A 26,801-nucleotide genomic window follows, 5' to 3' on the forward strand; every position below is an offset into this window, starting at 1 on the left:
TTGGAGGGTCGATCGCGCCGAAACAACATTATGATCATTGGCATCCCTGAGAAAGCAGAGGGACCCAGACCGGCTGAATTTATTCAAGATTTGATCCCTAGACTCGTCGGGGAGGATCATCTTAAATCCCCGGTTATTGTCGACCGAGCACACCGCTTGCTGAGACCTCCACCGGCGGCAGGCGCAGCACCAAGACCAATTATTGCACGAATCCACTTTTATCAGGATAAAGAACTCGGCTGCGAAGAGACCGAGCGTCGGAATACCAGGGCCATAAGGTGCTCATCTCTCCGGATTATACACCGGAGGTGAGCTCAGCGAGGTGTTGAAGATACTGTGGGAGAAAAAAATGGAACTTCGGTATCCAGCTGAACTTCTTGTGAGATATAACGGACACCTGAAGGCCTTTTCTACTGGTGTCCGTGTTTATAAACTCTGAGCTGAATAGTTCGTAATAGAGCTGCATGAGTTAAGCTTCTTCTGTAAAAGATTCTGTTCTGAGACCGTATATTTATTTTTTTCCTATTCAACAGTTTGTTTGAGCACAGAGTGAAGCCTAGTGCTTTTTTTCTGATTGAATTGGACACTCTGTGGAGGGAGGTGTGGAAGGCCGAGAGGGACGCCAGTACTTCATCTCAGAAGTGCTTTATGCGGGGGTGGGGGGTGGATGGGGAGTGCCTATGGGGTTTTTTGTTTTTTTTGTTTTAGGCTGTTTAAGTGCGGTGTTTTCTTTTGTGTGTGTGTGTGTGTGTGTGTGTGTGTGTGTGTGTGTGTGTACGCGGATGGCAGTCGATATCTGATGGAGTCGACACATGATGTTTGGGTTAAACAATGAGGTGAGCTTTGAGGGAAACGATGTAAAAATAGTTTCTTGGAATGTAAAAGGTCTCGGACATATAATTAAGAGGTAAAGTTCTCTCCTTCAGGAGACTCATATAAATATTAACGAAGATTAAGAGCAAATTGGATATCTCAAGTGTATCAGGCTCCTTTTACCAGCAAGGCCAGAGGTGTTGTGCTTCTCCTTAAAAAGAATTTTCATTTGGTTCAGACTTTTGGTGACTTTAGCTGCTTTCTTGACACTTTTTTGGATAGACTATCTATAAAAGCCCCTCTAATATTAGGTCAGTACAAACTCTGAATGAATTGATATCTGGTGCTTACAACATCCTACTGAGAGGGCCTATTCATTTTTCTCTCATGTCCATAAAACTTATACTAGAATTGACTAGTTTCTGATATCCTCGGAGCCGCTGCCCATAGTTGTTGATTCAAATGACCATAATATTGTAATATCTGATCACAGCCCGGCTTCAATAGTCTTTAAAAACATCTTGACCAAAAATTGTAATTGCTGTTTTAACCCTTCCCTTCTGAATGATCAAGAATTTATTAAATACCTCAATGCGAATATGGATATGATATGTTTCTTGCTACTAATGATAACGGAGAAGTTTCGGATTCTACTTTCTGGAAGACCTTAAAGTCGTGATGAGAGGTCACATTACTTCCTTTGAATCTTCCAAGCAAAAAATATTGGGAAAAAGGAAATAAGGTTCCTGAACTGGAAGAAGTATATAGATCATCTTTGTTGCAAACTGATTTAAATGAAAATTTGAAATTAAGGTATGAATATAACACAATTTTAAATAAACGCATTAGCAATCTTCTCTTGAAGCTCAAACAGAGACATTTTGAATTTGGAGATAATCCAGAGAAACTGCTGGCAAATCAACTTAGAGGGGAACAAGCAAAATGAGCAAGTCAAAAAGTGACAATGAAATCCGTAAGTAAGTACCAATCCAAAGGAAATTAATACTTGTTTTACCAAATTCTATAAAGATCTGTATTCTAGGAAAATTAAATCCTCTCAAAGCGATTTTAGCAACTTCTTCGATCTATTATCTATTCCCCATCAGATGAAGCCCTGAGAGATGAAACCGATTCCCTGTCTCTGAAAACCATCTTTTAGGAACAATCCAAGCCTTCCCACAGACAGCTGGCCCCGATGGATTCGGTAATGACAATTACTCCTCTCATGCTTAGGATGGTAAATGACTAAAAATAAAAGGTTACCTCACTTTACGAGGCAAATATTTGTTTGCTTCACAACACTGGAGGAAGGCGACACAGCACATTATAGACACGTTGTTCTTTTAAATTGTGATCATAAAATCATAACCAAAGCCTCAGCTACAAGATTGAGCAAACATGTTTCAACAATTATACATCCTAATCAAACAGGATTTATTCCTGGTAGATGGTCATTTAATAATGTCCGTTTCTTATTAAATACAATTTACTCAGGTTATGGAAAAGAGGCTAAAACAGCAGTACTTTCTCTGGATGCCCAGAAAGCGTTTGATCAGATTGGTCTTATATATTTGAGACTCTACAACAATTTGGTTTTGGGGAATATTTTAGGGATTGGATTAAAATGATTGAGAGAACGGAACAACTATGGTTAAATAAACATCTACTATATTAAAGGGGACGTGAAACGCTGAACACAAAGGCTAATGTCCCACACTGACACAGCTGTAACTGTCTGTGAAGCTGGGTTTAACAAATCAGTGCATAAAGCTTTAAAACATGTTCATAGATCCATCTGTCAAACGTGAACATGTGATTGGTTGGTTGTGGCTAACAGACTCAGGCTAACTAGTGACAGAACCGATCCCTCAGAAGAAAATAAGGACAGTGAAAGTAAACAGTGTGAGAGGCTCAGTGTAGAGCTGCAGCGGTGAGCTGTCCACTCCACTGTGTCCATTTATGACAGAATGTATTCTAACCAGTGTGACGTGGCGCGATGACCTCTGTCCTTCCAGGGGTCAGAGGAGCCTGGACCCATCAGGAAGCGCTTTGATCACGACACAAACACACGTCAGTGAGATTGTGTCAGTGTTTTCCTCTCAGTGATTCTGTCACTAGTTAGTGAACATTAAAGTCTGTGAGCCTCCAACCGACGCGCAGCTTTCACGTCCTGTGGAACTAAAACGATTCCTGTGTGCTGCAGGATTGTTTAAGATACAAACACTGCAGCCATGAACCTCCTCTGAGGACCTCCCCCCGCCCGGCAGCTCCGCCTCCATCCTCTGCACATGCTCAGACCGTCTCAGCCTCTGATTTCTGTCAAAACATTTTGTTCTTTACTCAAAGGTTCATTTTTATTTCTTTACATTTCCAACACTTTCTCCTTCAGCGTTTATTCATCGTCCACTTTGGAAAAGCTTTTCTTCTTTTTATAAACTAAACACGTCAGGTGACGAGGATGAAGAACACCACCATGAAATCATCATCATCACATTTATTTTGTCTCTGATGGTTTTCATCTGTGTGGAAATAAAACCATTAAAACCCTGATCAGCTGTTTCTGTAAACAAACAAGTGTGACATCATCACAGCAGGCTGATCATCAATGACATCATCAATACGCATCATTTCTGACAATTTAAAGACACAGGCGCACTAGAGAAACAACAACAGAAGAAGAAGAACTCTGGTCCACGTCTCCATCACGCCGTCCGAAGGTCAGGGTGTCGTTGGAATGATGTCATCAGACTCTGCGCTTGAGTTCAGAAATGGTAGAAACTCCCCGCCCCCTCCTGCTCAGTATCGTTTGTCCTCCGGCGGCGTGGCCACGGTCACCTCTTTGCTCCCGAAGTCCCAGAAGGCCGTCATGTGGAAGGCCATGTTGGAGAAGACCACCAGGTACTCGAAGGCAGCGAACAGGGAGTAGACTGGAGGAGAGACGGAGACGGCGTGAGACACGGAGACGGCGTGAGACACGGAGACGGCGTGAGACACAGAGAGCAGCAGCACAGACAGCACAGAGCAGAGCGGCACTTACTTCCTGCTTCACAGTATTTGTTGTGGCGTCTGAAGAAGTAGGCGGCAATCACACAGCAGCTGATGTTGAACAGGAAGAGACGCAGCTTCCAGCGATATGATGTCACTTCCTGCGACGGACAAAGAGCAAAATCAACATCAGATTTATGGAAAACTACCAAAGAAATGAAAGACAAAGAGACAAACTGGCTCCATGTGACCAGTGGTGGATGTTACTGGTGAGACGTTAAACACCAAACTGTCCTGCAGAGCCCTGAAGCTCCCGAGGAACCACAGAACCACCGCGAGAACCGAAGGAACCCACCAAGTATCCCAAACTCTCCCTGAGCACCAACAGGCTTTCAGAAAGACGCTACAAAGCCCTTCACGCACACAGAGGTCACCAGCACGGGCGACCAAAACAGAAGCAATGCTAGAAGGTTCTGCAGACCATAATAAGCCTTACAAGCACATCTCAGCAGGTTCACTAAAGTCGGGACTGGCTGCAGGAGGACTCACTCCTAGAACTGCCTCAGGTGCTGACAGGACCAACCCCAGATCTTCTAGGACTCCTGGAACAAAGAAGGCCTCCAAACCTGCACAGAACCTCAGAACGGAGGAAACACTCCTGAAAGAGCTCCACGCCCACAGCTGGCATGTGTTAGTATTTCAAGAGCTACATCACGTTCTCACAGAGCCTACGGGCGTATCCTTAAATCCTCCTCAAAACAACAACAGGGATGCTCTGAGGTACATGTGGAGCCTCACCAGCAGCACCAAAACCACCTCCTGAACCACCTGACCACCTCAAACAGAGACAGAACCGACTACCTGATCCTTCGTCCTCAACCCCAACAGGAACAACACGAACCACCGTCAGGATCTGAAATCCTCCACAGACGTGGACGAGGACGCGGTGGGAACCCTCATGATGGCTTCAAGTACCACAAGAACTCTTCAAAGACCTGAACAAACCCCCATAAACATTTACAGACTGATCCTCTCACAGAGCTTTGTAACATCAGGACTCTGAACTCGCGGCGACCGACTGATCGAGCAGTTTGTCTACAGAAAGCTTTGAAGGCATTTTAAACTAATTCATTACGTTTCCCTCAAACAGCTGGTAAAGGAAACGAACACTGAGCCTGAGAAACCGCGCGGACTAAAGCTCATCTGTTACGACTAAACGAGACAACGACTGAAGTTTGTGGTCGCACAGCACGCTGACAGGGCGGGTTACCTCTGGGTTCACGTAGTGTCTCTTGATGACGTACCACAGCCAGCACGTAGTGAGCATGTGCACCAGCGAGCTCCCTATGAACGTGACGAACCCGTACTTATGAACACCTGTGGAGACAAACGGCCGTCAGCACGTCTGAAGGGTTCTAACTCCTGATTGGAGGACCTGGGTCAGCTGACCGCGCCGTACTCACTGTAGGTTTCCGTGGACGACACGTACGTGAGCATCACCAGGCCGGTGTTCTCGGCGAGGCTGCAGAGGAGCGCCAGCCCGCTCAGCAGCAGCTCCCGCAGCCTGTTGGCGAAGCGGCTGCGGTAGAAGCTGAAGTAGGCGAAGGCCACCAGGTACCGCGGCGCCGAGTGGAGCCCGATGCAACCGCGCCAGATGTAGCGCTCCGGCACACCGCTGATGGCGGAGCTGATGGACGGGAGGTAGTTGGACACCTGGAAGAAAAATGACTTCAGGTGAATCAGGTGGGCGGGTCCTGATGACACCTGAGGTGTGGCGTGGGAGCGTCATCACCGCACCGCCACCAGGTAATGCTCTACCCAGACGTTCAGCGCGAGCCTGAAAAGCCTGAAATGCACATTTTGACTCGTCAGCTGGCTGTGGTTTCAATAAATCAGCAGCTTCCTGCTGACGTGTCCTTCGCCATCAGCACTCACCTTACAGTGCGTGTACGTCGCGTCCTCGTAGTGGTACCAGAGGGAGATGAAGATGCAGGCGATGAAGCCGGTCACCGGCAGCAGAACCGTCCCCACGGCGAAGCTTTTGAAGGGCAGCCGGATGAGGAGCCGGTCCCGGTCCAGGCTGCTGTACGGCCCCTGGAGCATCCTGGGGGGGTGGAGCCATAAACAGGTAAACACACCAGGAGTTTTCCCGCTGTGGTGATGTCACCGAGGTTGAACATTTAAGAGCTATCTGTGGTTTCTGCTCTCTGTTCGCTGACACCTCAAACACACGAGCCTCTGAGGTTGTGGGGATAATCCACCAGCTGCTCTGGATCACACCGTGCACTGAAAACTGAATATTCACCATGTTTAAACCAGGCATCAGGTCAGGTCATCGAGTGCTGACGAGCGGGGGGTTAAAGGTCACCTGCACAGGTCGGTCACGGAGAACATTTTAATACTGTTTGTTGTTCTGCAGAGAAATTCACCCACAGCACAGAAACATTACGTAAAAAGCTCGGTCCCGTTACTCGTGTCTGCGCTCTGAACACGTCCCTGTTCACCTGTACAGGTGACGCAGTCCTCTGACGTGGCAGACGTGCGGCTGTGAGCAGGTAGGCCGGGTGACAAGACTCACCTTCACGGCTCCCCGGGCTCGCTCCTCCCCGCTGCCATCGAGCCCCCCGCCGGTGTCCTCAGCCCCGGAGCTAATCCTGTCAGCCCAGCTAACCGCAGCAGCTAGCAACGTTAGCCGACAACTTCCGTGACTGTGACGGAAGCGCCGCTCCACACCTGTAACAGCGTCCGTTTCCCGCCACACGGCTGCTGCGAAGCTGTTCTCACCCGTTTAATGTCGCGCGCACACTGTCTACGCTGTTTATAATACAGTTTACCGGTTATTTCACCGGAGGACACAGACACGCTCCGGTAACGGCAACAAACTACTACTTCCGGTAACCACGTCCTTCAGAATAAAAGTCTTCCTGTCGCCTGCAGCTGTCACCCACCCAACGTCTCCGTCCAGTATAAGGATGACACCACCGTGGTTGGGCCCGTCTCTGATGGAGATGACACAGCGTACAGGGTGGAGGTGGAGAACATGTCCCACCGGCGCTCAGAAAGTAACCTGAAGCTGAACATCTGATAATGGACTTCAGGAGGCACAGACAGCTCCACCCCCTCTCACTATAACTGAAGAACAGGTTGAATCTGTCTCCACCTTCAGGTTTCTACGCACCCACATCTCTGCTGATCTCACCTGGACCCACACCACCATCACCCTGGTAAAGAAGGCCCAGCAGCAGCTGCACCTCCTCCGTGTCCTGAGGAAGAAGAACCTGGACCAGGAGCTGCTGCTGACCTTCTCCCCTCCTCAGTGGAGACCATGCTCTCCTCCTGCCTGCTGTACTCTGGGGCCTCGACTGAGAACAGCAAGGCTGCACAGAGGGTCACCACCCAAAACATCACTGCCAACCCTGGAGGCCATCGCCAGCTCCTCCTGTCTGTGAACCATCACAGGTGACCCCGCCCACCACCTGTCTGCCCTTGACTCTGCGTCTCTCTCCTGTTTGCAGTTTATTCCTGATGTCTTTAGTATTTATATTCTGTTTTTACTCCTGCACAGTGGCGTGGAGCTCTCATTAGTTTGTTGTACATGTACAATGACAATAAAGGGCTGTTCTATTCTATTGTATTCTATCAGAGTGTGTCAGTGGACAATAAAGATGAAGAGCAGCCATAAACCAACAGTTCAGTGTTTCGGTTTAATTAAGGAGCAGAACATGAATCTATCAGAGAAACAGAGACAGATGTTTAAAGCAGCGTGTCACAGTGACGGAGGAAAAACTCTGGAAACAGAAAAATAGAATAATATGTAAGAAACATTTAAAAAAAGGTTTTAAAAGCTGACGTGACAGGACAACGACTCCCAGCTATAACATTTGTAATATATAACATTTAACAAACTTTGATTTTATTTTCAGTTGTAAGAAGGTTTTATTTGTTTTACTGGAGCTCAGTCTTCTTCTTCTGGTGGAGCACTAACCGCACAGCAGCCGCATGATTGTTCAGATAACCGCATTAAAAACGCTCCAGCAGCTTGCAAACAGAAGATGGACGCAGCCTCACTGCACTGACACAGACTTTAAACCCAGGTGTTTAAAAGCAACGATAGAAGAAGAACTCTCTGGGCGGAGCTCAGTGTCGTATCAGCGGCGTGGCCACGATCAGCTCTTTGCTGCCAAAGTCCCAGAAAGCCGTAAAGTGGAAGGCGATGTTGGAGAAGACCATCAGGTACTCGATGAAGGCGAACAAGGTGTAGACTGGAGAGACAGAGCAGACAGGTCAGTGTATCCGAGTTACAGCAGCGATGAAGAATCAGTTTTCACACCGTCTCCGTGAGGCTTCCAGACGAAGGTCGCTCCGGTCTGCAGCGCTGATCAAAGTGTAAGTCATGGCACTTCCTGGTGACGTCTAAACTGTGCTCAGGCTGAGACTGCTGTCAATGAGAAGTTTGGGCCAGGCTGCACAACGCATCCGCGAGCAAACCAACCACTGAACCAACCAAACACCTGCTCGTCTGCAGCAGCGACCAGAGTCCGTCTCCATGGATACCAGCTGAAAGACTTGATGTCCAGATGGTTCTGGGTCTGATTCACGACCTCCTTCTGGTAGGAGATGTTCAAAACACCTCCTCCAGGAGGCACCATGTGACCTCTCTAATGCTGGCCATGCACTGAGCGAGTTTTGGCCCATTTTGAGACGATTTTTCAGTCGTTTTGGGGATCGGCCGAGTTTCACCTTCATCGTGTAGTATACCTGGGGTAACGAGAAGCGATTAACACCCCACGACCACCCGACCATCAGTCGTATGGGTGTAAGAAAATCAAACCTGTTTGAAATCCTGTCGGACGCACAGTGTGACTCAGGTCGCATCAGAGCATCAAACAACAACAACAAACTTTATTTATACAGCACATTTAAAAACCAGTGGTGCACCAAAGTGCTTAACATGCAAAGAGTAAGATCAGTAACAGGGAGCAGGGCTCTAGAGTGCGACCAATTTGTTCGCATTTGTGACCAAATCTTTCAGTGGTGCGACTAAAAAAAAATATTTGGTTGCACCTGTGCGACCAACTGTTCGGGTAGCAAAAAAAAAAAAAAAAATCTGCAAGCTTCCCTGTGGTCAGCAACAGACACACATTTTGCCCCTATCATGGACTAAACCAATCAGAGATAGTCAGGGGCGGGACCTCTCTGGTCCGGTTGAAAGTGCAGGTGGAAGTGGGAGGTGAGTAGCTTGAATAAAGCGATATCAATTCATTAAATCCTGACTTTTAAATATAACTGTTTTGCCAGAAACGCCAGATTCTCAGATTAAAGCTCACAAAACCATTTCAACAACAACCAAACAGCAGATGAGAGCAGGTACACGGACTCCACACAAAGACGTAAACACAGACCCGACGCATCAGAATCAACTTTGTCTTTCTCGGCTTTCTCACCCGCCGGCCCGCAGACGGACACGCTGTCGGAGCTCAGCGATCCTGATGCGTCCGGTCCGCGCTGTGATTACGTCTTTTTGCGCTGATTCTGAGCTGCAGGTTTTGTCTCTCCAACCAAAATCCACCGAGCCAGCAGCAAAAGAAGCAGCAAACTGCGCTTCACATCTGATCAATGTCGTCATGAATTTTGCTGTTTTGCTTCCACGACTATTAAAATCACATCCATGCACAGCTCTCTCTCTCTCTCTCTCTCTCTCTGTACTTCAGGAACAGTTTCCGTCTCCAATCTCTGTTTTCTGTATTATTCATTGGCTTATTACCCACCAGTCTACCGTTGTTTACAGCGCTGTGGCTGCTGTCTTTTTCTTTTTCACTTAAATGACCTCGGACAAGAAAGCCTATTTTTTCTGTTGTTCAATACTGAAGAAATTTAAACTTTATATGCAGAACATTGTAGAATATTTTTAAGGTTATCTGCTATAAAAAGCCAGACCAGGAAAATCTCCTTCATGTTTTTCTGTTTTATTCTCAGTTACTTTCACACAAAGGCATCTGCTGTGATGTTCACAATTCTGATGAAGTCAGTGCTGATAAATGATCAGAATTATAATATTTCTGACTGTCTGAGGCCAAGTTGAATCGAATCGGGACTTTGAAAACCGGAATCGAATGGATGATAGAAATCAGTGATGATACGCAGCCCTATGAGCAGCCTAGGCACGACAGACGTGGATGCAGCTGTAATAGGAAAAGAACTATTGCTAACTTTTCTGTTAAGGCCTGATCCTTCTGAAATTCATAGCCAGTGCTCTGACACGGTGTCATCAATCTTTGAATGCTGAAAAATCCCAGTGTATCCAGAAAAACACATTATATTATATCAATTATTATAAAATTTGTGTGCGCCTAACTTTTTAAAGTTAGGCGTACCGGTACGCCCATGGCAAAACGTTAGTCTAGAGCCCTGATGAGGATGAAGCTGTGGCAAAGTACCAACATGGTAGCAGGTTAAATGGCATTAAAAACACAGAAGCCAACGAAATGCATATAAAAGCATAAAAGAACAATATGTGTAAAGGATAAAAAAAATTAAAATGATTAAAAGTAGTTAAGAATGGACCAAAGATAGAAATAAGAGTTAAACTAAGTAACAAACAAGCATTAACTGGTAGAAAAGGCGAGGCTGGTTTTTAACCGCGGTTTGAAGGATTGAATGGAATCAGACTCGCGGACAGCGATGGGGGTGGGGCAAACGTTCGGTCACCTCTAGTCTTCAGCCGGGACCTCGGCAGCACCGAGAGTGACTGGGAAGATGATCTTAGTGCTCTAGCAGGGGTGTAAGTAGCTCAGTGAGGCAGCTTGGTGCTGTATTGTTAATGATTCAGAAGGTGAGCAGCAGGATTTTGAATTGAATGCGATACTTAACGGGAAGCCAATGCAGGTCAGCAAGGACAGGGCTGATAGAGACACGCCGCCCACCACCCGTGAGGAGACGAGCAGCCGCGTTCTGAACAATTTGCAGTCTATGGAGGAGAGTAGAGGTAAGACCGAAGTAAAGGCAGCTGCAATAATCCAACCTAGATGTCACAAAGCCGTGGATCAGCTTTCCAGGTCCCTGTGCAAGACATGATGTCTGGCCTTGTAATAAGACGCAATTAACAGAAGCAAGATTTGACAACAGAAGACACTTGTTTGTTGAATTTAAACGAGCTATCCAGAAACACCCCCAGGTCACCAACAGCGTCGGTGAGGAAACTATCAACGCGCCTTGCGACGTGAAGGCACGAAGGGTGAAGTTCATTGTGAAACCTGGCCCCACCTTATCATGTGAATTCCTGAGGTGAGCGACCATCTTTGAACAGAGGCGGGGTTTATGACACCAACTGTCTGCCATCTATAATCCAGTTTTGAGATCCCTCCCCAGACGCCTTAACGCCCACTCACATCCTGGGCCATCTGACCTCAGGAAATCACATGATAAGGTGGGGCCAGGTTTCACAATGAGCTCACCCGAAACTCTGGCTGATTGGGACCCACACCCAGTTTCCCACCTTGGCTCAGGCGATTAGAGGATCATCAGGGGGTCCTTTTGTCCCTCTGTGGGGGGAAACTCCCACTAGGTTTATATCTGGGACTCTCCACCATTTGACCTTAGAACTGAAGAAGCTTCTCGGATGAGAGGTGAAACGTCTTCAAGCAACTTAAAGAAGTCCAGACGCTTTTCTTTGCAAGCTCCTTTGACTACGATGACCTGGATGACTGAGAACCTTCACAGACAAAATAAAGAGTAGTATGCCGAAATCCAAGATAGAGAGGGTAGAGAGCAAAGGGGCAGGCGAGGGCGAGAGTCCAACACACACCAGGAATACGGAGCAAGCACTCGCTGCTGTTGTACCAGGAGCACGTATCAACTGTCCTGATACCCCATCATCCTGCTGATGCACCACCCACAGCCTCTTGTAATCCTAACAAACCCCAAACTAACGCAGAGCAGCCCGGTCTGACACAGGCTGAGGACTGTGCTCCCTCTGGTCTCAAAGACTGGAACCGTCCTGCAGACAGAAGTCCCTCTGAACCCGGTTATAAACGTGACCGAGTCAGACTTACCTCCAGGTTCACAGCGGTCGTTGTGGCGTTTGTAGAGTAAGCAGGAAGCCAAACAACAGGCGGCGTTTAAAACAAAGAGACGCAGCTTCCGACGATAGGATACGTCCTCCTGAGAAGGACACAGCGTGGGATTAACAGCTCTGCAGATCGTTTACAATTAAATAATAAAAGGAGAGCGATGAACTTAAAGTGACGTTTGTAACGTTACTCCAACGTTCACAGATTTAATCGTCGTGTGACGGATGCACAGCTGCGTTATCTCTGTTCCTGGTGACACACAGGACCCGACGGCGGTCGAGTTACCTCTGCGCTCTCGAAGCTTCTCTTCATCACGTACCACAGCCGGCATGTAATGAGCATGTGCACCAGCGAGCTCCCTGTGAACACTCTGAACCCATTGTCATGGTAACCTGCGGAGACAGACAGTCATCAACGTTTCAGATTAGAGACGTCTGACGCTCACGGTCAGCTGACCGCCGCGTACTCACGGTGATTTTCTTTGGACGACACGTATGTGAGCAGCAGCAGGCCGGTGTTCTCGGCGAGGCTGCAGAGGAGCGCCAGCCCGCTCAGCAGCCGCTCCCGACCGCTAAAGCGCCCACGGTAGAAGCTGAAGTACGCGAAGGACATCAGGTACCGCGGCGCCGAGTGTAGCCCGATGCAGACACGCCAAATGTAGCGCTCCGGCACGTGGGCGACGGAGGAGCTGATGGACGGGAGGTAGTTGGATACCTGGAAGAAGAAACTCTGAAAGTCACTCCGCCGTAAACGCCTCTCCTGCTACAGCACGCCGTTAAAAACAGGAAGTGCTGAACATTTAACACGCGTTTAAAGCCCAGATTTCCTCGACAGGCCCCGCCCTTCCCTGAGCCTGGTTCTGTCTGAGGTTTCTTCCTGTTAAAAGGGAGTTTTTCCTTCCCACTGTCGCCAAAGTGCTGCTCACAGGGGGTCATACAGAATAGAATAGAATAGAATAGAATAGAATGCCTTCATTATCACTATACGGATGAGATTATGATTGCTGGGTTTCCTCGGTCTTCTTTGTCTTATTGTACGTCCTGATGAAAAGCGCTGCGGCGACTGCTGCTGTGATTGGGCGCCGTGCAAACTGACTTAACTGAAGGTCAAACATAAACGCTGCCGGTTAAAGAGACGACTAAAACCAGGGTCACGACCCTCGCCAGGTGGAAGTGACATCATTTTGTCTGTATCATGAAGAATTACAGACATTTAGAATGTTTTACTGCTTCTAATTTCAAAATAAAAGACACTTTGAGTGATCTTCTTTAACGTCTGTGCAGAGAAACGTGCTTCCTGCTGGCGTCTGCGTGCTTGCACATTTACCTTACAGTGTGCGTGCGTCGTGTCCTCGTAGTGGAAGATGAGGGAGACGATGATGCAGGCGATGAAGCCGGTCACCGGCAGCAGAACCGTCACCACGGCGAAGATCTTGAAGGGCAGCCGGATGAGGAGCCGGCCCTGGTCCGGGTCGCCGTACGGCCCCTGGAGCATCCTGGAGACAGGAGAGCTTCAAGCCTGAGACAGGTGAGACTAACACCACCTGCAAAGGGTGGAAACGAGCTCGTCTTTAGGATTCGGTTCTACTGCTCCAGAGTTTGTGGTTGTAATCCAAACATGCTTTAGTCTGAGACATTTTTAAAGCTGTGACACGCATTGATTACTTCCAACGAGGGATTTTTGCACTGCGGTGCTACAACATCAGTTAACTTCAAAAGATATTTCAGTGGTTTGGTGCCCTGTTTGTGTCCACAGGCAAATATCAGCCTGTGTTACTGAGGCGGGTATTAAAAATGAGAAGAATTTAAATGGAGTTTGGTGCAGTGTGTATACAGAACTGCAGAGAAGGTCACTGGCCTCACGAGCCGTCAGGAAGCCAGCATCAGTCTCTGCCACTGGTTCAAGTACCGTAAAATGTGACGTTTTTTAAACGGAGTCTGGTCTGCAGAGAAACATCCGAGTCCACGGAGCCAGCATTGATCAGTGTTACCGAGTGTGGATTTTAAAACGTGACGTTTTTTTAAACGTAGTCTGGTGTGCTGCATGAATGCTGATCCAAGCAGGCAGAGGACATCAGTTTTAAACTTTGACAGAGTTCTGGGGCTGTCTTACCTGAACAGGTGCGGTCCTCTGACGTGGCTGACAGCAGCTGGGACCGGAAACGAGCTTTAAACCGGACAAAGAGTTTTCCAGCCTCACCTGAAGCTCCTCGCACCGTTTAACGTGTCACACACTTCATACGTGCTATTTAACTTAGTTTAATGATTAATCTAACCGGAAGTGGCAGGGCTCCTTTGCTGACAACATTAATAACTTCCGTTGATTACATCTTTCAAAATAAAAGTCTTTAACCTAAAGCGTGTAAAAACAGTGGCAGGTCTTTAAATCTTTATTAAACAAAGCAGTGAGATGACATCACTGCGTCACTGCGTCAGCACTGATGGGAACAGCTGGTCGCTCACTGCTACAGGTGTCTAGTATGTGACGTCATTTGACCACGATGCATTCACATTTTTATTACGCGTTTTGTAAATTCACGTGTGTGTGTGTGTGGTGCCTGCCTCTGCAGCAGGGGGCGCCTCACACGGGGTGAATAGTCACGTGACGCCATCAGCTGTTATCTGCCTGTTTACAGGTCAGAGTTCATATCGCAGCCGGCCACGCCCACAGGCGCAGCTGACACGGCACCGTGGAGTCTTCAGGTGACAGCCGGACCGAGCTGTCACACTCCAGCTGTGACAGCTGCAGGAAGTTTACTGCGCATGTGCGGTGTGTCCGGGAGCCGCTGGGAGGATTTTAAACCGAGCCGGACACGCAGGGATGACTCCGTGGATCCGCTGAGACTCTGAAAGAACAGCAGGAAAACTCATCCCCCGTGACTCATGCCGGCTGTGGAACCAACACGCCACCTGCCGGAGGACTGAAGGGGCAGGCCTGCCCTGCTGCTGTGCTTCATGGAGGTAACTCATTCAGAAAATGTGTTTATGATAGAAACACGACAGATTCACTGCAAAGTAACTGACTGACAAAGAACAAACACTGAACACAACAACACAAAGAGTAACTGAGAATGTTGGATTATGTGTCCACAGGTGTTTGTACTTTGTGTCTCAATAAAATGACGGTAAAAGGCCCCGCCCACATCCTATCTATGTCTTACCATGCAATGACTCTGTGAATGGACTGGAGAGGGGTTGTGGTAGAGTCCTCCGTCAGGAATGCGATGTATGTGTCGACTTTTTATTCTCCCTTAAAAGTATTATGCCATAAATGCTGCACAGGGCAGCTCTGCTAACAGAGAATAAACAAAGACACAAAAGTGTGTGAAAGGACAAAAAAGAGCAAACGTGGACACAAAGCACCAGCAACACACAGTCCACACAGACTCGGCATGATGGAAAAGAGCAAACAACGATGATAAAAGCAAAAAGAGACAGAGACACTGCAGGGACACGGAGACGGAAAAAGGCTCAAAGACACCAACAAGGGTTTAAACAACGAGACAGGAAGTGAGATATTGTGCGCACAAACACACAGAAGCACCTGTTAGCAGCGAGATCACTGAGAGTAGGACACACTGCAACCAGGCAGGAAATGACTTTGCAGTACTCCAAACCACCGCAGAGGTGCGACCGCCAGTCCAGCTGCTGATTTCTGACTCAGCCGAGCTTCTCAGACTCGTCTAATCCTCAGTTTGACGCTGATGATGACTTTTTGTGCTTCGCAGCGTTCGTTGGAGCAGAGAGGCAGACGTGAGCGTCTGCAGGAACGGCTCCACCACAGAGACTCGGATGGACCTGTGATCATGCGGACACAGAGAAACAGGAGAGGACGTTTAGAGCACTTCCTGTACTGTAAGCACTCCAGGCTGAATCATCTGAAACAGGAAGTTCAAAGGTATGGGTTGGACAACCAGTACATCTTCAGTGAAGACATCCCTGCGTACCCCCGACCTGAGTTCCACGTGAGCCGTGTCAAACACGACACGGAGCGACGGGGCTTATGTTGCATCAGGGTGGACGACGGCTTCGGGGATCCTCACAGGCAGGTCCTGGTGTGGTGGAGTCTGGCTGTGGGACCCGAGGAGATCCAGGAGGCCGAGACGAGGCTGCTAGAGGAGACCCACCCAAACCGGACGGAGGAGCAGGCCGCGAGGCAGCGGAGCTTCCTGTGGAGGTTCGCCTCCTCTCCGGCCTTCAGCGAGAAGTCCAGGCTGGGCTCGTACCGCTTCACCTTCCCCCTGCAGGAGGTGCTGACGGCCTACAGCGAGCAGGTACTCCTCTGTCAGCACACGGGCCCAACAGTTCAGTGAGAGAGTAAAGCAGAAAGACTGAGTGTGATTAACAGGAAACACTAAACAGACTCAGCATGAACACGAGTTCAGATTAACGGAACCACAGGAAGACACAACACTTCCATCATCACGTCGTGGATGTCAGGTCATTTTGGGCTGTGAAGGATTTCTTCTTTCACAGGGTGGCGACTGTGCAGCAGACGTCTTTAATGACATTAACAAACAAATCATCTCTGATCCACACAGGATGAGGAGTACGCATACACTCAGCTGAGTCTTTAATGAGTGCTGCTGAAATGTGAGGGTGCTGGGTGCTTTTATTTTGAAGTCCACTAACCACTCTGTCTTTTGAGGTCAACTTCCTGAAGGCTAGATTGCTGGAGTGCACATGATGAGGGAATTCCCTAATTATCCACCGTCAGTGGGATAAACCATTGGATGAGAGCTGAGGGCGGAGCAATCTGAGTCTGTAGTTTGAATTGATTTAGTTAGTTTGTATCTTATTTAACTGCTTTGTAGTCAGATGTATGTGGCGTGTGTTAACCGCTGCAGCTCACTGTACATGTTGATTTGTAGGTGGACTTTCTGCTGGTGTGGTCTGCATCTATTTAAGGAGGTTTCGATCCACCAGGGGATTTTCTGTTGACATGTGCTGTGGCTGTGATGTTAATGTTAAGATGTGCCGCTGGTGAGATCGTTGACCCTTGAAAGAAATGTGTTCAGAGCTCAGGTAAACTACCTTTGTTCCTCTGGTGCCCTTCATGTCCGCATGCACCGTCCTGTCTCAGGGGTTATTAACAACCAAGTCGATGGTGAGACGACACAGACTGAGCCGTTTGGCCACAGCGGTGAAAGCTGAAGGTGAAGCTCTCAAAGCTCAGCACTCGTCTGACCCCGTGTGGGTCGGAGAAAATCTAAAATAAATTCAAACATGTGCACCCTGCTCTCGTCTGCTGTGCGATCGTCCACCCCGTGAAAAGAAGTCCAGAAGGAGCTGTGCCCGTGATGAGTGGAAACTGTAAAACCACAGCTGTGCACAAATCCACCACACCAGGTTAGTGACTGCAGGCGTGTAACAGCTGGAGTCTTCTGCTTCTATCATCTCCAGTTTTGCTCCGGAGCTCCGCCCATCATGAGGGTGTTCAAGACCTCGCTGTACAAACAGGAAGTGCAGTACTCTGTGCTGGTCCACAGCCCGGCCAATCAGCTGCTCTTCTCAAGGTTTCCTTTGCTCCCTGATGATGACCCGGACGCCGTCTGCACTTATAGAGACGGACGCTTCATCTGGAGACCGGAGGCCATGTGTAAGACACACAGGTAAGAATCACACAGGTAAGAATCACAGAGGTTAGAATCACACGGGTTGACACAGAGCATGTGCAGAGTGTGTACTGCTCTCATTGATGCCGTCTGCCTGCTTCTTCATCCTGATGTGATAGATGGAGATATGGAAGCTTCATCCCAAAAATGTGCTCGTGTAGGTCTTTGCTTTCTGCAGCAGCTGTGGGTGCAGCGTGGTGTCAGCGTGGATCCGGTCCTGTGGACATTTAGCTGCAGGTTCTGAAGGTTTCAGGGTTCTGGGTCCTTCTCACCAGCATTTTGTTTCCTTGTGATGTTTCTTTGGCTTCATTAGTGCTCAGCAGTTATGTTCCCTGTTTAGCTCCTTGATTATTTAGTATTTCCCCCTTGTGTCTGCCCTGTGTGCATCTGTGTGCATCTATGTGTGTCTGTGTGCATCTGTGTGTGTCTATGTGTGTCTGTGTGTGTCAGTGAGTGTGTTGGCTCCTCTCACAGCTGCTTCCTGACAGTTTGGCGTGTTTCCACTTTCCCAGCCTCTCAGTCGTGTGCGTTGTTCCCACAGTTACGAGCTGACCCACAGACCTGATGGGAACCACGTGGATGCTCAGCAGCTGATTCGACGAGTGTTTTATGTTTGGGACAATGTCGCCGTCGCCCTGCACGTGGAGAACAGACGGGTAGCTCCTCCTCATCACTCTTTACACCTGAAGCATGTTGAGTTAGAAAAGGAACATTTTTGTCTTCGTTTTTTTAAATATATATTTCATATTATGAGAAGATTTCGTAGCCTGTCAGTCTGCATCCACAGGTTGTATGAAAGCTTCGTCCTGGCAGCGTGGTGAGGTGAGCGATCCTCTGCAGCATGCAGGCAGATGGTCATGAGTCCGAGCTGCGGGAGCGGCGTCGCTGCTGCAGAATATGGACCCAAATTCTTTGTTTCTCTTCATATTTTCATTTTTCCTCCATGGATAGATGATCCAATAGTCTTTGCTCGAGACAGGTGAAAAAACAACACTTTAGTCAAACAGTCTGTGAAGACCGTGTCACCGTCCACCTGTCAAAGAGGCCACGCCCCTAATAAGCCTTAATGCAATTTAAACAGGTGAATTCTAAAGATGTGTTTCAGGCTGTAAACATGTTTGTTTCTGCTGTGGTTCTAACATCTATGGCCGGACCCGGACCTAAACTTCACAAAATATTAAAATGCTTTTGACGAGGCGATTGAATTTTAAGCGGTAATGTTACCTTGCATTAATAGACCGGGGAACAGACAAACCAATTGTGTGCGAGTTAAGCCACCCATGTGACGCTACTCAGCCAATCAAATCTGTGCATTCAAGGAGATCGCAGACACCGACAGACAGAGGAAAGAGACGGTGAGAGGCGAATAACAAGCGAGACGATTAACGATACAGGGAGTCACAAGAGGTACAACAACGATGGCGCTTTCAAAAGCGAGAAAAGTAAAGACCGAAAATAGAACTTTCAAGACTGCACCGACGCAGACGTGCTCATTCTTCCAGCAAACGCCACCATGAGACAAAGCACGAAGAGCCGGAAAGTCAGGAAGCACCAAACTTTTCTCTCTTTTTTAATGATGGGAAACATGGATATTGTGGCCTTTTTGGTTGCTATCACTTCACACCTGAATGGACTGAATTTGAAGCTGCAAAGACGATCCAATCTGTGAACCGATGACAGCTGTCCGCTGCTTTCAGAGGAAACCTGAAGTGTTCCTGCAAGGAGACTATGCACACTTCCCAACAGTGAAGGAACAGGTTCGGGGAGATGTCCTCTGTTGTTGACTTTGTTGATAAGCTGATTGAAAACTTCAGCAAACGTTTCGATAGCTTCAGCTTTGGACAGCAGCTCACCATGTAAAGAACCCATTTCTCTCACTGATGTCAGAGGGTTCTCAAAGGAAGTCACACAGCATTTCAAGTGGGCAAATGGGCAAACCCCTAATCTATTGAGACTCACTGCTGCCTCTGCTGGGCGTCAGAGGAACTGCAGCTGTTGGCGCTTCATGCTTGAGAAGCTGGTTTATGTTTGACTGCAGGACCTCGAACATGATTATTTGTTGTGATCATGTAGGTTCACACGTGTTCTCTCAGCCTTAACGTTTCCGACTGTCCCTGAACGTAACACTCCTGCAGGTGTACCGTCAGAGTTCAGATGTTTGCAGGTTTCCTTTAAAAACATCCTGTTGATCCTTCAGGTGCTGACGTTTGACGCTGACCGCCTGAGACAGAACCTCAGGTTCTGTTGGCCGGAGGAAGTAACAGCCAGAAACGACGAGGAGGATTTCGATGATTTCGAAGACGCTACAAACTTGGTTAAATGCCTGTGGCCGGGCTGGCGCCTCCCCCTGGAGGAGGAGCGCTCGCTCCTGCAGCGTTACACAGGTATCACATGTGCACACTGGAGACTGTGACCCCTCCCAGTGTGAGGTACACCGATCTTTGCGTTTCTGTAGAAAGCAAGTCCAAGTTGTGCTGTCCTCGGTACTTTGCACTCTTCCTTTAAAGCGTGAGGGAGGGGCTGTGTGACATCACGAAGAATATCAATGACGACTTTAAAGCGTCTGTCGTTTCATCTCAGACCCACAGAAACAGGAAACACGGAGCTTAAAATGATCCAGAAGTATCCTTTAAATCTCGTTTTAACAGCAGACTTTCTCCATCTCAGTGTCCAACATCAGACTGGTTCTTGTTGGGAGGCCTGGAGTGGGGAAGAGCTCCACTGGGAACGCCATCCTAGGAAGGCTTGCCTTCAGTCCAGGCGATCCATCCTCAGGTAAGTCTAACCCGTCTGTGGACTGATTTAGCCACAGCCTCTTTAGCTCCCCTACACGGCTAACATTAGCTTAGTGTAGGAGGTCAAACGCCTCAAACTGGGAGCATGTTCAGAGTAAACTGGTGGAATCTTCTCCTCAGGGACGTCATCGTGCTGCTGGCAGAGCGAGTGGGTGTTCGGCCACCAGGTGACCGTAGCCGAGACTCCCGGTCTCTCGGAAACATCAGACGATGCCGTGAAGAGGGACATCTCCACATGTGTCAACATGCTGAGGCCCCACGCCGTCCTGCTGGTCACCAGGGTGGGGTCCTCCACCGTGGAGGATCTAGCCACCATGAGGCAGGTGGAGGAGTTCTTTGGGATGGACGTGTCAAGGTACACCAGGATCCTCTACACCTATGCTAACTCGGCGGCTCCAGACATCGAGAGACAGCGCCGGGCGGCAGGACCTGAGCTGCTTTTCAAAGTGGGCTACAGGTACCACGTCCTCAACAACAACCCGGACCACTGGGACGGTCAGCAGGTCTACGATCTGGTGCAGGCTGTGGCGAGGATGGTCATGGCTAAAGGAGGGGAGGTCTACTCCATCAGGAGCACCGTCTGAGTGCTGGGTGATGTTGTAATGTTGTTTACACTGTTTACCCTCAGGTGATGGAGTGTGGCGTACGATAAATGCACCAGAACACCCAGCACAGCGACACCTGCTGGCCTTAGTGAGGAGGTCACCTCCCAGTTTAGCTTCCATGATGCATCATGGGAAGTCCCCCCCCCATACTGACGTCAGCAGGTTTGAAAATGCAGTTTGTTTGTAGCCGACTGCGAATGTTTAAACTGTGAATATTTATTTTGTGCAACGATCCAAAAGCCTTTTTAAAAAATCCCAACAGTGCCGATCTCACGAAGATCATTCAAGACACACATGTGTCTGTGAGGGTTTGAAAATGACAGGAAGCCAAAACAGGAGAAATCTGCTCTCTCTTTCTAGTCCCTGTCAGGACTCTTGCTGCAGCATTTTGGATCAGCTGAAGGCTTTTCAGTGAGTTTTTAGGACTTCCTGATAATAATGAATCACAGTCGTCCAGCCTGGAAGTAATAAATGCATGAACTAGTTTTTCAGCGTCACTCTGAGACAGGATATTTCTAACTTTAGAGATGTTGGTCACATGAGAGGAATGTGTGAGTGACCGAACAAATGAACCTTCTGAAGTTTGGAAAACTGTGTCCACGAGGACTCCAGCATCACCTCGTCTCCACCTGCTGGTGAGGACCCGCCGCTGCCTTCGTGCAGACCAACTGCTGCACAGCGTTACTAACAGGAGGATCATTTCCATGGTGGACACAATCAGAGTGCTGCATCTGCCAATCAGCAGTGATTTTCTCTGTGTAGCCCCTCCCACAGACACACCTATGGGCCCAGTTCTCACCAATGCAGCACCGACAGCCTGTCAGTGGTGACCATTTAAGCCAATCACCTGCCAGCACCTGTGTAAAGATGAAACTGAGGAAGTGAAAATGAAAAAGCACATCATCTCTGATGTCTCCTGTAACTGATTCAATAACGATGCTAATGATGTTTCTGCGGTCAGGTTTTATTCTGATTTTATTCTGATTATTAATGAGCAGTATTTAAATGAACTGTTTTAACCTTTCAAGCTTCTTTTCCTTTGATGTCTCCTGTTTCACTGTTATCAGGAATGTTTTGTCTTTGTGGATGTGCCAAATAAAATATTTTTCATATCGTTTTAAGACAGTAAACTTTAATTACGTTAAATTAGAGCTTAACAATCCTTTTCACCTCCTGCTGTGAGACCTGGTTACCCCATAACAGAATATGTTGAAATAATTTCTCACAGTCAGCTTTTGCAGTCAGACTATAAATACATAAGAAGACGTAGTTTTAGAGCAAGTGAGGGATATCAGTGGAAAATAAAACCTGACGGGCCTCAGCTCTCCGGAGTGGAGGGAAATGAAGCTACTTCAGCAGCGAATAGAGGCTAACAGCGGCTAATAGCAGCGAATAGAGGCTAATAGCAGCTAATAGAGGCTAATAGAGGCTAATAGCAGCAAATAGAGGCTAACAGCAGCAAATAGAGGCTAACGGCAGCTAATAGAGGCTAACAGCAGCTAATAGAGGCTAACGGCAGCTAACAGCAGTCCATATTGACAGAAAGTTCAGCATATTTTCAACAGCTTGCCTCAGTATCACTGTCATCAGACAGAAGTGAGTTTCACTCACTCACTGATTCCTCCAAACTAAATACAGGTGGACACCAGCTGACACCAGTGATCTGACAGCTTACACTACAGATGAATGTTATTTTGCTGACTTCAGGGGTGAAAATGTTAAATCCTGCAAAATACTTGACACATATCTGTTTCTTATTTCTGATTTACTGCTAAATGTTGATATTATTCAAATATGTTAAAATGTAATGTGAATTAAATGTTTTTATATAGAAACAGTAGTAGAGGCCAGGCGTGGCCATTACGAGGCCTAACAACAACAGTTAGAAACAAACAAATAATGGTGCAGTAACATCGGCTGTAGATGTGATCATCACCATGAATCCAGGGCGTTTCTGTCTGGTGACCTCGGCATATCAATGTCGAAAAAACTGTGGGAGGAGTCACAGGAGTTCAGGGTCAGATCTGAGACCCCTTAGGAAGGACTTTCATTGGACGTCAAAGAACTTCTGTCCACGAGCTCAGGAAGTTCTCAGGGCGTGCAGGGGAACAGCTGACATGTACTCGATTTATTGTCGAGGGTGGAAAGAGGACTTTGAGGAGCTCCTGAGTCTGACCGAACCTTCGTCTGTGAAGGAGACACCGCCTGAAGATTTGAGGGAACCTCTGCAGATACACTGGCAGAGATGCTGTCTGGTTCAGGACGTCAGGACTGACTCAGACTTGTCCTGAGATGATAACGGCTCTGTACATCACGGGCTGTTTGGGCTTTAAGGTGCGGACAGCACCTTTGTACTGGCAGACTGAGGTGGTTCCCTTTGGAGGTCTTCCAGGCAGGAGACCCAGAGTGAGACCAGAACCTGCTGGTCTGGTTAGGAAGGCCTCAGAAGTCTGGAATACGGCTCAGCCTGCAGGTGACCTGACTTTGATGGATGGATATGTTTTTACAAGCAGACACTTCTGATGAGCGCTGGGGTCAGAGCGCAGCTTGTTTTTGTAACGTTTTTTATTGTTGGCAAGAGTGTTAATAAAAAATTTTTAATCATGAAACAGAAACACGAGAACACAAAGAGAAGAAGAGCGTTGGGTCAGGTCTAAATGACCTGTTCAAGTTCAATAAGCAGAAAGAGGTGAACATGTTTCAGTAAAACGACCCTGATGGTTTCCATCACAGCACGAACGTCCGGCTCATATCGGCCTCGGGTGAATTCTGCTCAGCCCGGACGCAAGTGAAGGAGGAAGAAACCACAGTGACATCAGAAACAGTTTGGCACCCGCACTTCCTGTCTCATTACATCACACCGTTTCCTACAACTCAGAGGAAATACACCAGACAAGCCTTTTATGGAAATGTAAGGTTGGTTAGGTTCACTGAACAAAACCATGACAGCAGGTCCTCGGTGATGAAGCAGAATTCAAACAAACAACAACAAACCTCAAACATCTGAAGACGAATCAAACTGAAACTTCAGGCAAGACGTGCAGTCAATGAACCAAAACCAGAACGCTGTGTGTGTGTGTGTGTGTGTGTGTGTGTGTGTGTGTGTGAGAGAGACTGGGTGGGGTCTGAATAAAAGTGTGTCCCGTCAGATATCAGAGACCACTTCTCTTCAGCTCACCCTCCATGATCATGCAGACGCAGACAAACAGCCGAAACTATACCGAACATTTCATGGAGGGTCAGCATGTGCGGCTGAATGATTTAAGAAGTACAGCTGAGCGTCAGGGTTTGGAGAACCAGTACCTCTACAAAGAAGACATCCCTGACTACCCCCGACCCGAGTTCTACGTGTCTCACCTGAAACATGACACAGAGCGACGGGGGCTATGTGGGATCCGGAAGGACAGAGGCTTCAAGGATCCTCGTGGAGGCTCCTCGGATCCTCGCCATCTCTCCCTGGTGTGGTGGAGTCTGGCTGTGGGACCCGAGGAGATCCAAGCGGCTGAGACGAGGCTCCTGAAGAAGACCTACCCAGACGGGATGGAGGAGCAGGCTGCAGAGCAGGAGAGCTTCCTGTGGAAGTTCGCCTCCTCTCCAGCCTTCAGGAGGAGGTCGAGACTGGGCTCGTACCGCTTCAGGTTTCCTCTGGAGGAGGTGCTGACGGCCTACAGCGAGCAGGTAATCCTACGTTTAAATGACTGTTTGCATTCACAGAGCTGACATCACCGCCCGTGAGCACCATAAAAGAGTCAGAGATGTCTGTGAACTTCATGTCAAACACTTTTCAGAGGCAGAGTTTGAACATGAATATCTAAAACACTGTTAACAACAGAAACCTGACAGTTTCACCCACATGGAAAAGATATGAATAAATCTTATAAAGTTTGTATCTGTCTTGTGTGAAACTTGTATGAAAAGCATAAAGAGTGAAAACAGATATAAGATCCCTTGAAAAATTATATAATGAAACTTGTATGTTTTGGATACTTACTAAAACAATATATGAAAGTAATGAGAAAGTGGCCACTTTCATGAGTAAATCATATAAGTTTTTACTATTTCTTTTCCATATGGGCACTGGTGGGTCTTACCAGAAACATGAAACAGGGTCTAGTATTCAAATATCAATGCAAATTCAAATAATAGTAGTCCTGTAAAAAAACTGCAAACAATAACCTGGGACTGTTTCTGAATGATGCATATTTATATTTCTCCATAATGTTAAAACACTGAATACTGTAATATTACATTCTTAGTCACAAACTGAAGAACGTGCTTTTTTCATTCAGCTTACATGGACTCAGTAAATATTTCAGGTGGAAACACAAACATCAGCCGACTGGAACAGACCCAGACTCAGCTGATGATGGTTCAAATATACTCGCAGACAAAACCTGCAGATTGTTAAAAGATTCTTTTCTCAGTTAAAGCTCAAATAAAGTGTAATCACAACATTCCTGACAACACCGAACAACAGGGCACTTCCATCCTTCGTTTACAGCGAGCTGCTGTCGTGACTCAAAGCGCACGTCGACCGAAACTCGCTGTGCCGCGTCACTCTTTCTGTCTCTGGAAGTAAAACTGAAACTTCTGTTATCGTCCCCAGTTTTGCTCTGGAGCTCCGCCCATCATGAGGGTGTTCAAGACCTCGCTGTACAAACAGGAAGTGCAGTACTCTGTGCTGGTCCACAGCCCGGCCAATCAGCTGCTCTTCTCAAGGTTTCCTTTGCTCCCTGATGATGACCCGGACGCCGTCTGCACTTATAGAGACGGACGCTTCATCTGGAGACCGGAGGCCATGTGTAAGACACACAGGTAAGAATCACACAGGTAAATGTGGAAATGACCTCCAGTGAGAGACTAAAAGCGCCCTCTGACCTCTGTGTCTCTGCCCGTCCTCTCAGCTACGAGTTGATCCGAGGACCTGACGAGAACCAGATGGACGCTCGGGGGCCGATTAGGCACCCAGAGTTTTATGTGTGGGATCACGTCGCCGTCGCCCTGCACATGGAGACCAGAAAGGTACCTTCGCTGCTCCTCCTCCTCACTATCAGCCAGCCGGCTCCTCCAGCCCGCCCCAGACTGCATCCACCACAGCGTGAGCGCTGAAAGGCTTTGAATGAACCGCCGTGTGAAGAGCTCAGAGTGCTGGACCATCACGTCTGACTCTGACAGTTTAATTTGTGACTGAGCTTCAGTTTCATGGTTGTCTTTTTCTGTTTCAGGTGCTGAGGTTTGATCCTGAGCAGCTGAGAGAAAACCTGAGGTTCTGCTGGAGGGACAACAGGACAATTATACCCCAAACACGCTTTGATCACTTCTGCAGAGCCCACTCCCTCCTTAGACGCCTGTGGCCCAGATACTCCTGGCTGGAGAAGGAGCCCCCACTCCGGCCTACCTGAGGCAATGAATCCACATTTGTCCTGACAGCTGCCTCGAGTGGACACTAGGAGAACTGCAGTCTTTGTTTTCTTATTAAAAATACTCTAGTAAAAGTAAAAGGTATCTCTGAGGTTGTGTCTACTATGAATGTGATAAAAATAAAGAAATAAAGATGAAATGAAGATAAATGAACTCGGGGTGGCATAAGCTCCACCCCCGGCAGCCCTGAACTGGATCAGTAGAAGATGATGGGCTCAGAGTTCCAGCAACACAACTTCTATCACACCTGGAGACTGATGAGGTACAATACAAACAGTACAGCGAGTAGCTAGGACGCCAATGTCACAGCCTGGCCCTCGCCATAATTTGTATCATGGTGGCTGGACTTTGTTCTCTGTGTTCTGTGCCTTTAAATGTCTCTGCAGGTCCCTTTGAGAGCTGGCAGCTGCTGATTGGTTCCCTGATCAAGTGGCTTTTTTAAAAACCCTCCCCAGCAGCAGCTGAGCTGTGTGTGTGTGTGTGTGTGTGTGTGTGTGTG

General features: G+C 47.9%; 4 protein-coding genes across 8 annotated transcripts; 2 read left to right on the top strand and 2 right to left on the bottom strand.

Moving 5' to 3' along the window:
- Positions 1–3,292: 3,292 nt before the first annotated feature.
- LOC146700942 (acyltransferase PGAP2-like) lies at positions 3,293–7,267 on the bottom strand. Its single transcript, XM_085471243.1, has 6 exons — positions 6,377–7,267; positions 5,734–5,902; positions 5,262–5,511; positions 5,069–5,175; positions 3,851–3,959; positions 3,293–3,740 (listed from the first exon to the last, which is right to left on the bottom strand). Exons 2-6 carry the CDS (start codon positions 5,899–5,901, stop codon positions 3,610–3,612), a joined length of 765 nt encoding a protein of 254 aa, XP_085327369.1. The 5' UTR covers position 5,902; positions 6,377–7,267; the 3' UTR covers positions 3,293–3,609.
- A 216-nt stretch (positions 7,268–7,483) lies between these two features.
- LOC146700943 (acyltransferase PGAP2-like) lies at positions 7,484–14,175 on the bottom strand. 4 transcript variants are annotated; one of them, XM_085471224.1, is made up of 7 exons: positions 13,980–14,175; positions 13,194–13,362; positions 12,338–12,581; positions 12,153–12,259; positions 11,850–11,958; positions 10,669–10,765; positions 9,502–10,568 (listed from the first exon to the last, which is right to left on the bottom strand). In XM_085471224.1, exons 2-7 carry the CDS (start codon positions 13,359–13,361, stop codon positions 10,433–10,435), a joined length of 861 nt encoding a protein of 286 aa, XP_085327350.1. In that variant the 5' UTR covers position 13,362; positions 13,980–14,175; the 3' UTR covers positions 9,502–10,432. The 4 variants fall into 4 exon arrangements, with proteins under 4 accessions (XP_085327352.1, XP_085327351.1, XP_085327350.1 ...); XM_085471223.1 differs by having other exon boundaries at positions 13,194–13,410; positions 13,980–14,174; XM_085471226.1 differs by lacking the exons at positions 9,502–10,568; positions 10,669–10,765 and adding an exon at positions 7,484–8,060 and having other exon boundaries at positions 13,194–13,410; positions 13,980–14,161.
- LOC146700944 (uncharacterized) lies at positions 13,325–22,002 on the top strand. 2 transcript variants are annotated; one of them, XM_085471191.1, is made up of 8 exons: positions 13,325–13,394; positions 14,503–14,827; positions 15,595–16,140; positions 17,270–17,478; positions 18,023–18,137; positions 19,679–19,865; positions 20,149–20,256; positions 20,397–22,002. In XM_085471191.1, exons 2-8 carry the CDS (start codon positions 14,822–14,824, stop codon positions 20,858–20,860), a joined length of 1,635 nt encoding a protein of 544 aa, XP_085327317.1. In that variant the 5' UTR covers positions 13,325–13,394; positions 14,503–14,821; the 3' UTR covers positions 20,861–22,002. The 2 variants fall into 2 exon arrangements, with proteins under 2 accessions (XP_085327317.1, XP_085327316.1); XM_085471190.1 differs by lacking the exon at positions 13,325–13,394 and having other exon boundaries at positions 14,766–14,827; positions 14,960–16,140.
- A 305-nt stretch (positions 22,003–22,307) lies between these two features.
- LOC146700945 (uncharacterized) lies at positions 22,308–26,455 on the top strand. The gene is made up of 4 exons (XM_085471218.1): positions 22,308–24,559; positions 25,488–25,696; positions 25,786–25,903; positions 26,107–26,455. The coding sequence occupies exons 1-4, from the start codon at positions 24,065–24,067 to the stop codon at positions 26,281–26,283; spliced, it is 999 nt and encodes a 332-aa protein (XP_085327344.1). The 5' UTR covers positions 22,308–24,064; the 3' UTR covers positions 26,284–26,455.
- The last annotated feature ends 346 nt before the right edge of the window (positions 26,456–26,801 follow it).

This window comes from Copadichromis virginalis, linkage group LG10, assembly GCF_057382275.1.
Source record: "Copadichromis virginalis isolate Kocher_CV1m ecotype Utaka linkage group LG10, C_Virginalis_male_GT1.1, whole genome shotgun sequence".
NCBI classification, from domain to species: domain Eukaryota; kingdom Metazoa; phylum Chordata; class Actinopteri; order Cichliformes; family Cichlidae; genus Copadichromis; species Copadichromis virginalis.

Excerpts from the sequence above, each read along its gene's own strand:
- LOC146700942 (XM_085471243.1), bottom strand. The coding sequence starts at position 5,901 with ATGCTCCAGGGGCCGTACAGCAGCCTGGACCGGGACCGGCTCCTCATC. Across the intron at positions 5,176-5,261 it reads GTCGTCCACGGAAACCTACA|GTGTTCATAAGTACGGGTTC; the intron begins GTGAGTACGGCG and ends TTGTCTCCACAG. Across the intron at positions 3,741-3,850 it reads CAAATACTGTGAAGCAGGAA|TCTACTCCCTGTTCGCTGCC; the intron begins GTAAGTGCCGCT and ends TCTCTCCTCCAG.
- LOC146700943 (XM_085471224.1), bottom strand. The coding sequence starts at position 13,361 with ATGCTCCAGGGGCCGTACGGCGACCCGGACCAGGGCCGGCTCCTCATC. Across the intron at positions 12,260-12,337 it reads GTCGTCCAAAGAAAATCACC|GTTACCATGACAATGGGTTC; the intron begins GTGAGTACGCGG and ends CTGTCTCCGCAG. Across the intron at positions 10,766-11,849 it reads CGACCGCTGTGAACCTGGAG|ACTGCAAATTGTTCAGAACG; the intron begins GTAAGTCTGACT and ends TCTCCTCCATAG.
- LOC146700944 (XM_085471190.1), top strand. The coding sequence starts at position 15,571 with ATGATGACTTTTTGTGCTTCGCAGCGTTCGTTGGAGCAGAGAGGCAGA. Across the intron at positions 19,866-20,148 it reads GCTCCTGCAGCGTTACACAG|TGTCCAACATCAGACTGGTT; the intron begins GTATCACATGTG and ends TCTCCATCTCAG. Across the intron at positions 20,257-20,396 it reads TCCAGGCGATCCATCCTCAG|GGACGTCATCGTGCTGCTGG; the intron begins GTAAGTCTAACC and ends TCTTCTCCTCAG.
- LOC146700945 (XM_085471218.1), top strand. The coding sequence starts at position 24,065 with ATGATCATGCAGACGCAGACAAACAGCCGAAACTATACCGAACATTTC. Across the intron at positions 25,697-25,785 it reads GCCATGTGTAAGACACACAG|CTACGAGTTGATCCGAGGAC; the intron begins GTAAGAATCACA and ends CCGTCCTCTCAG. Across the intron at positions 25,904-26,106 it reads TGCACATGGAGACCAGAAAG|GTGCTGAGGTTTGATCCTGA; the intron begins GTACCTTCGCTG and ends TTTCTGTTTCAG.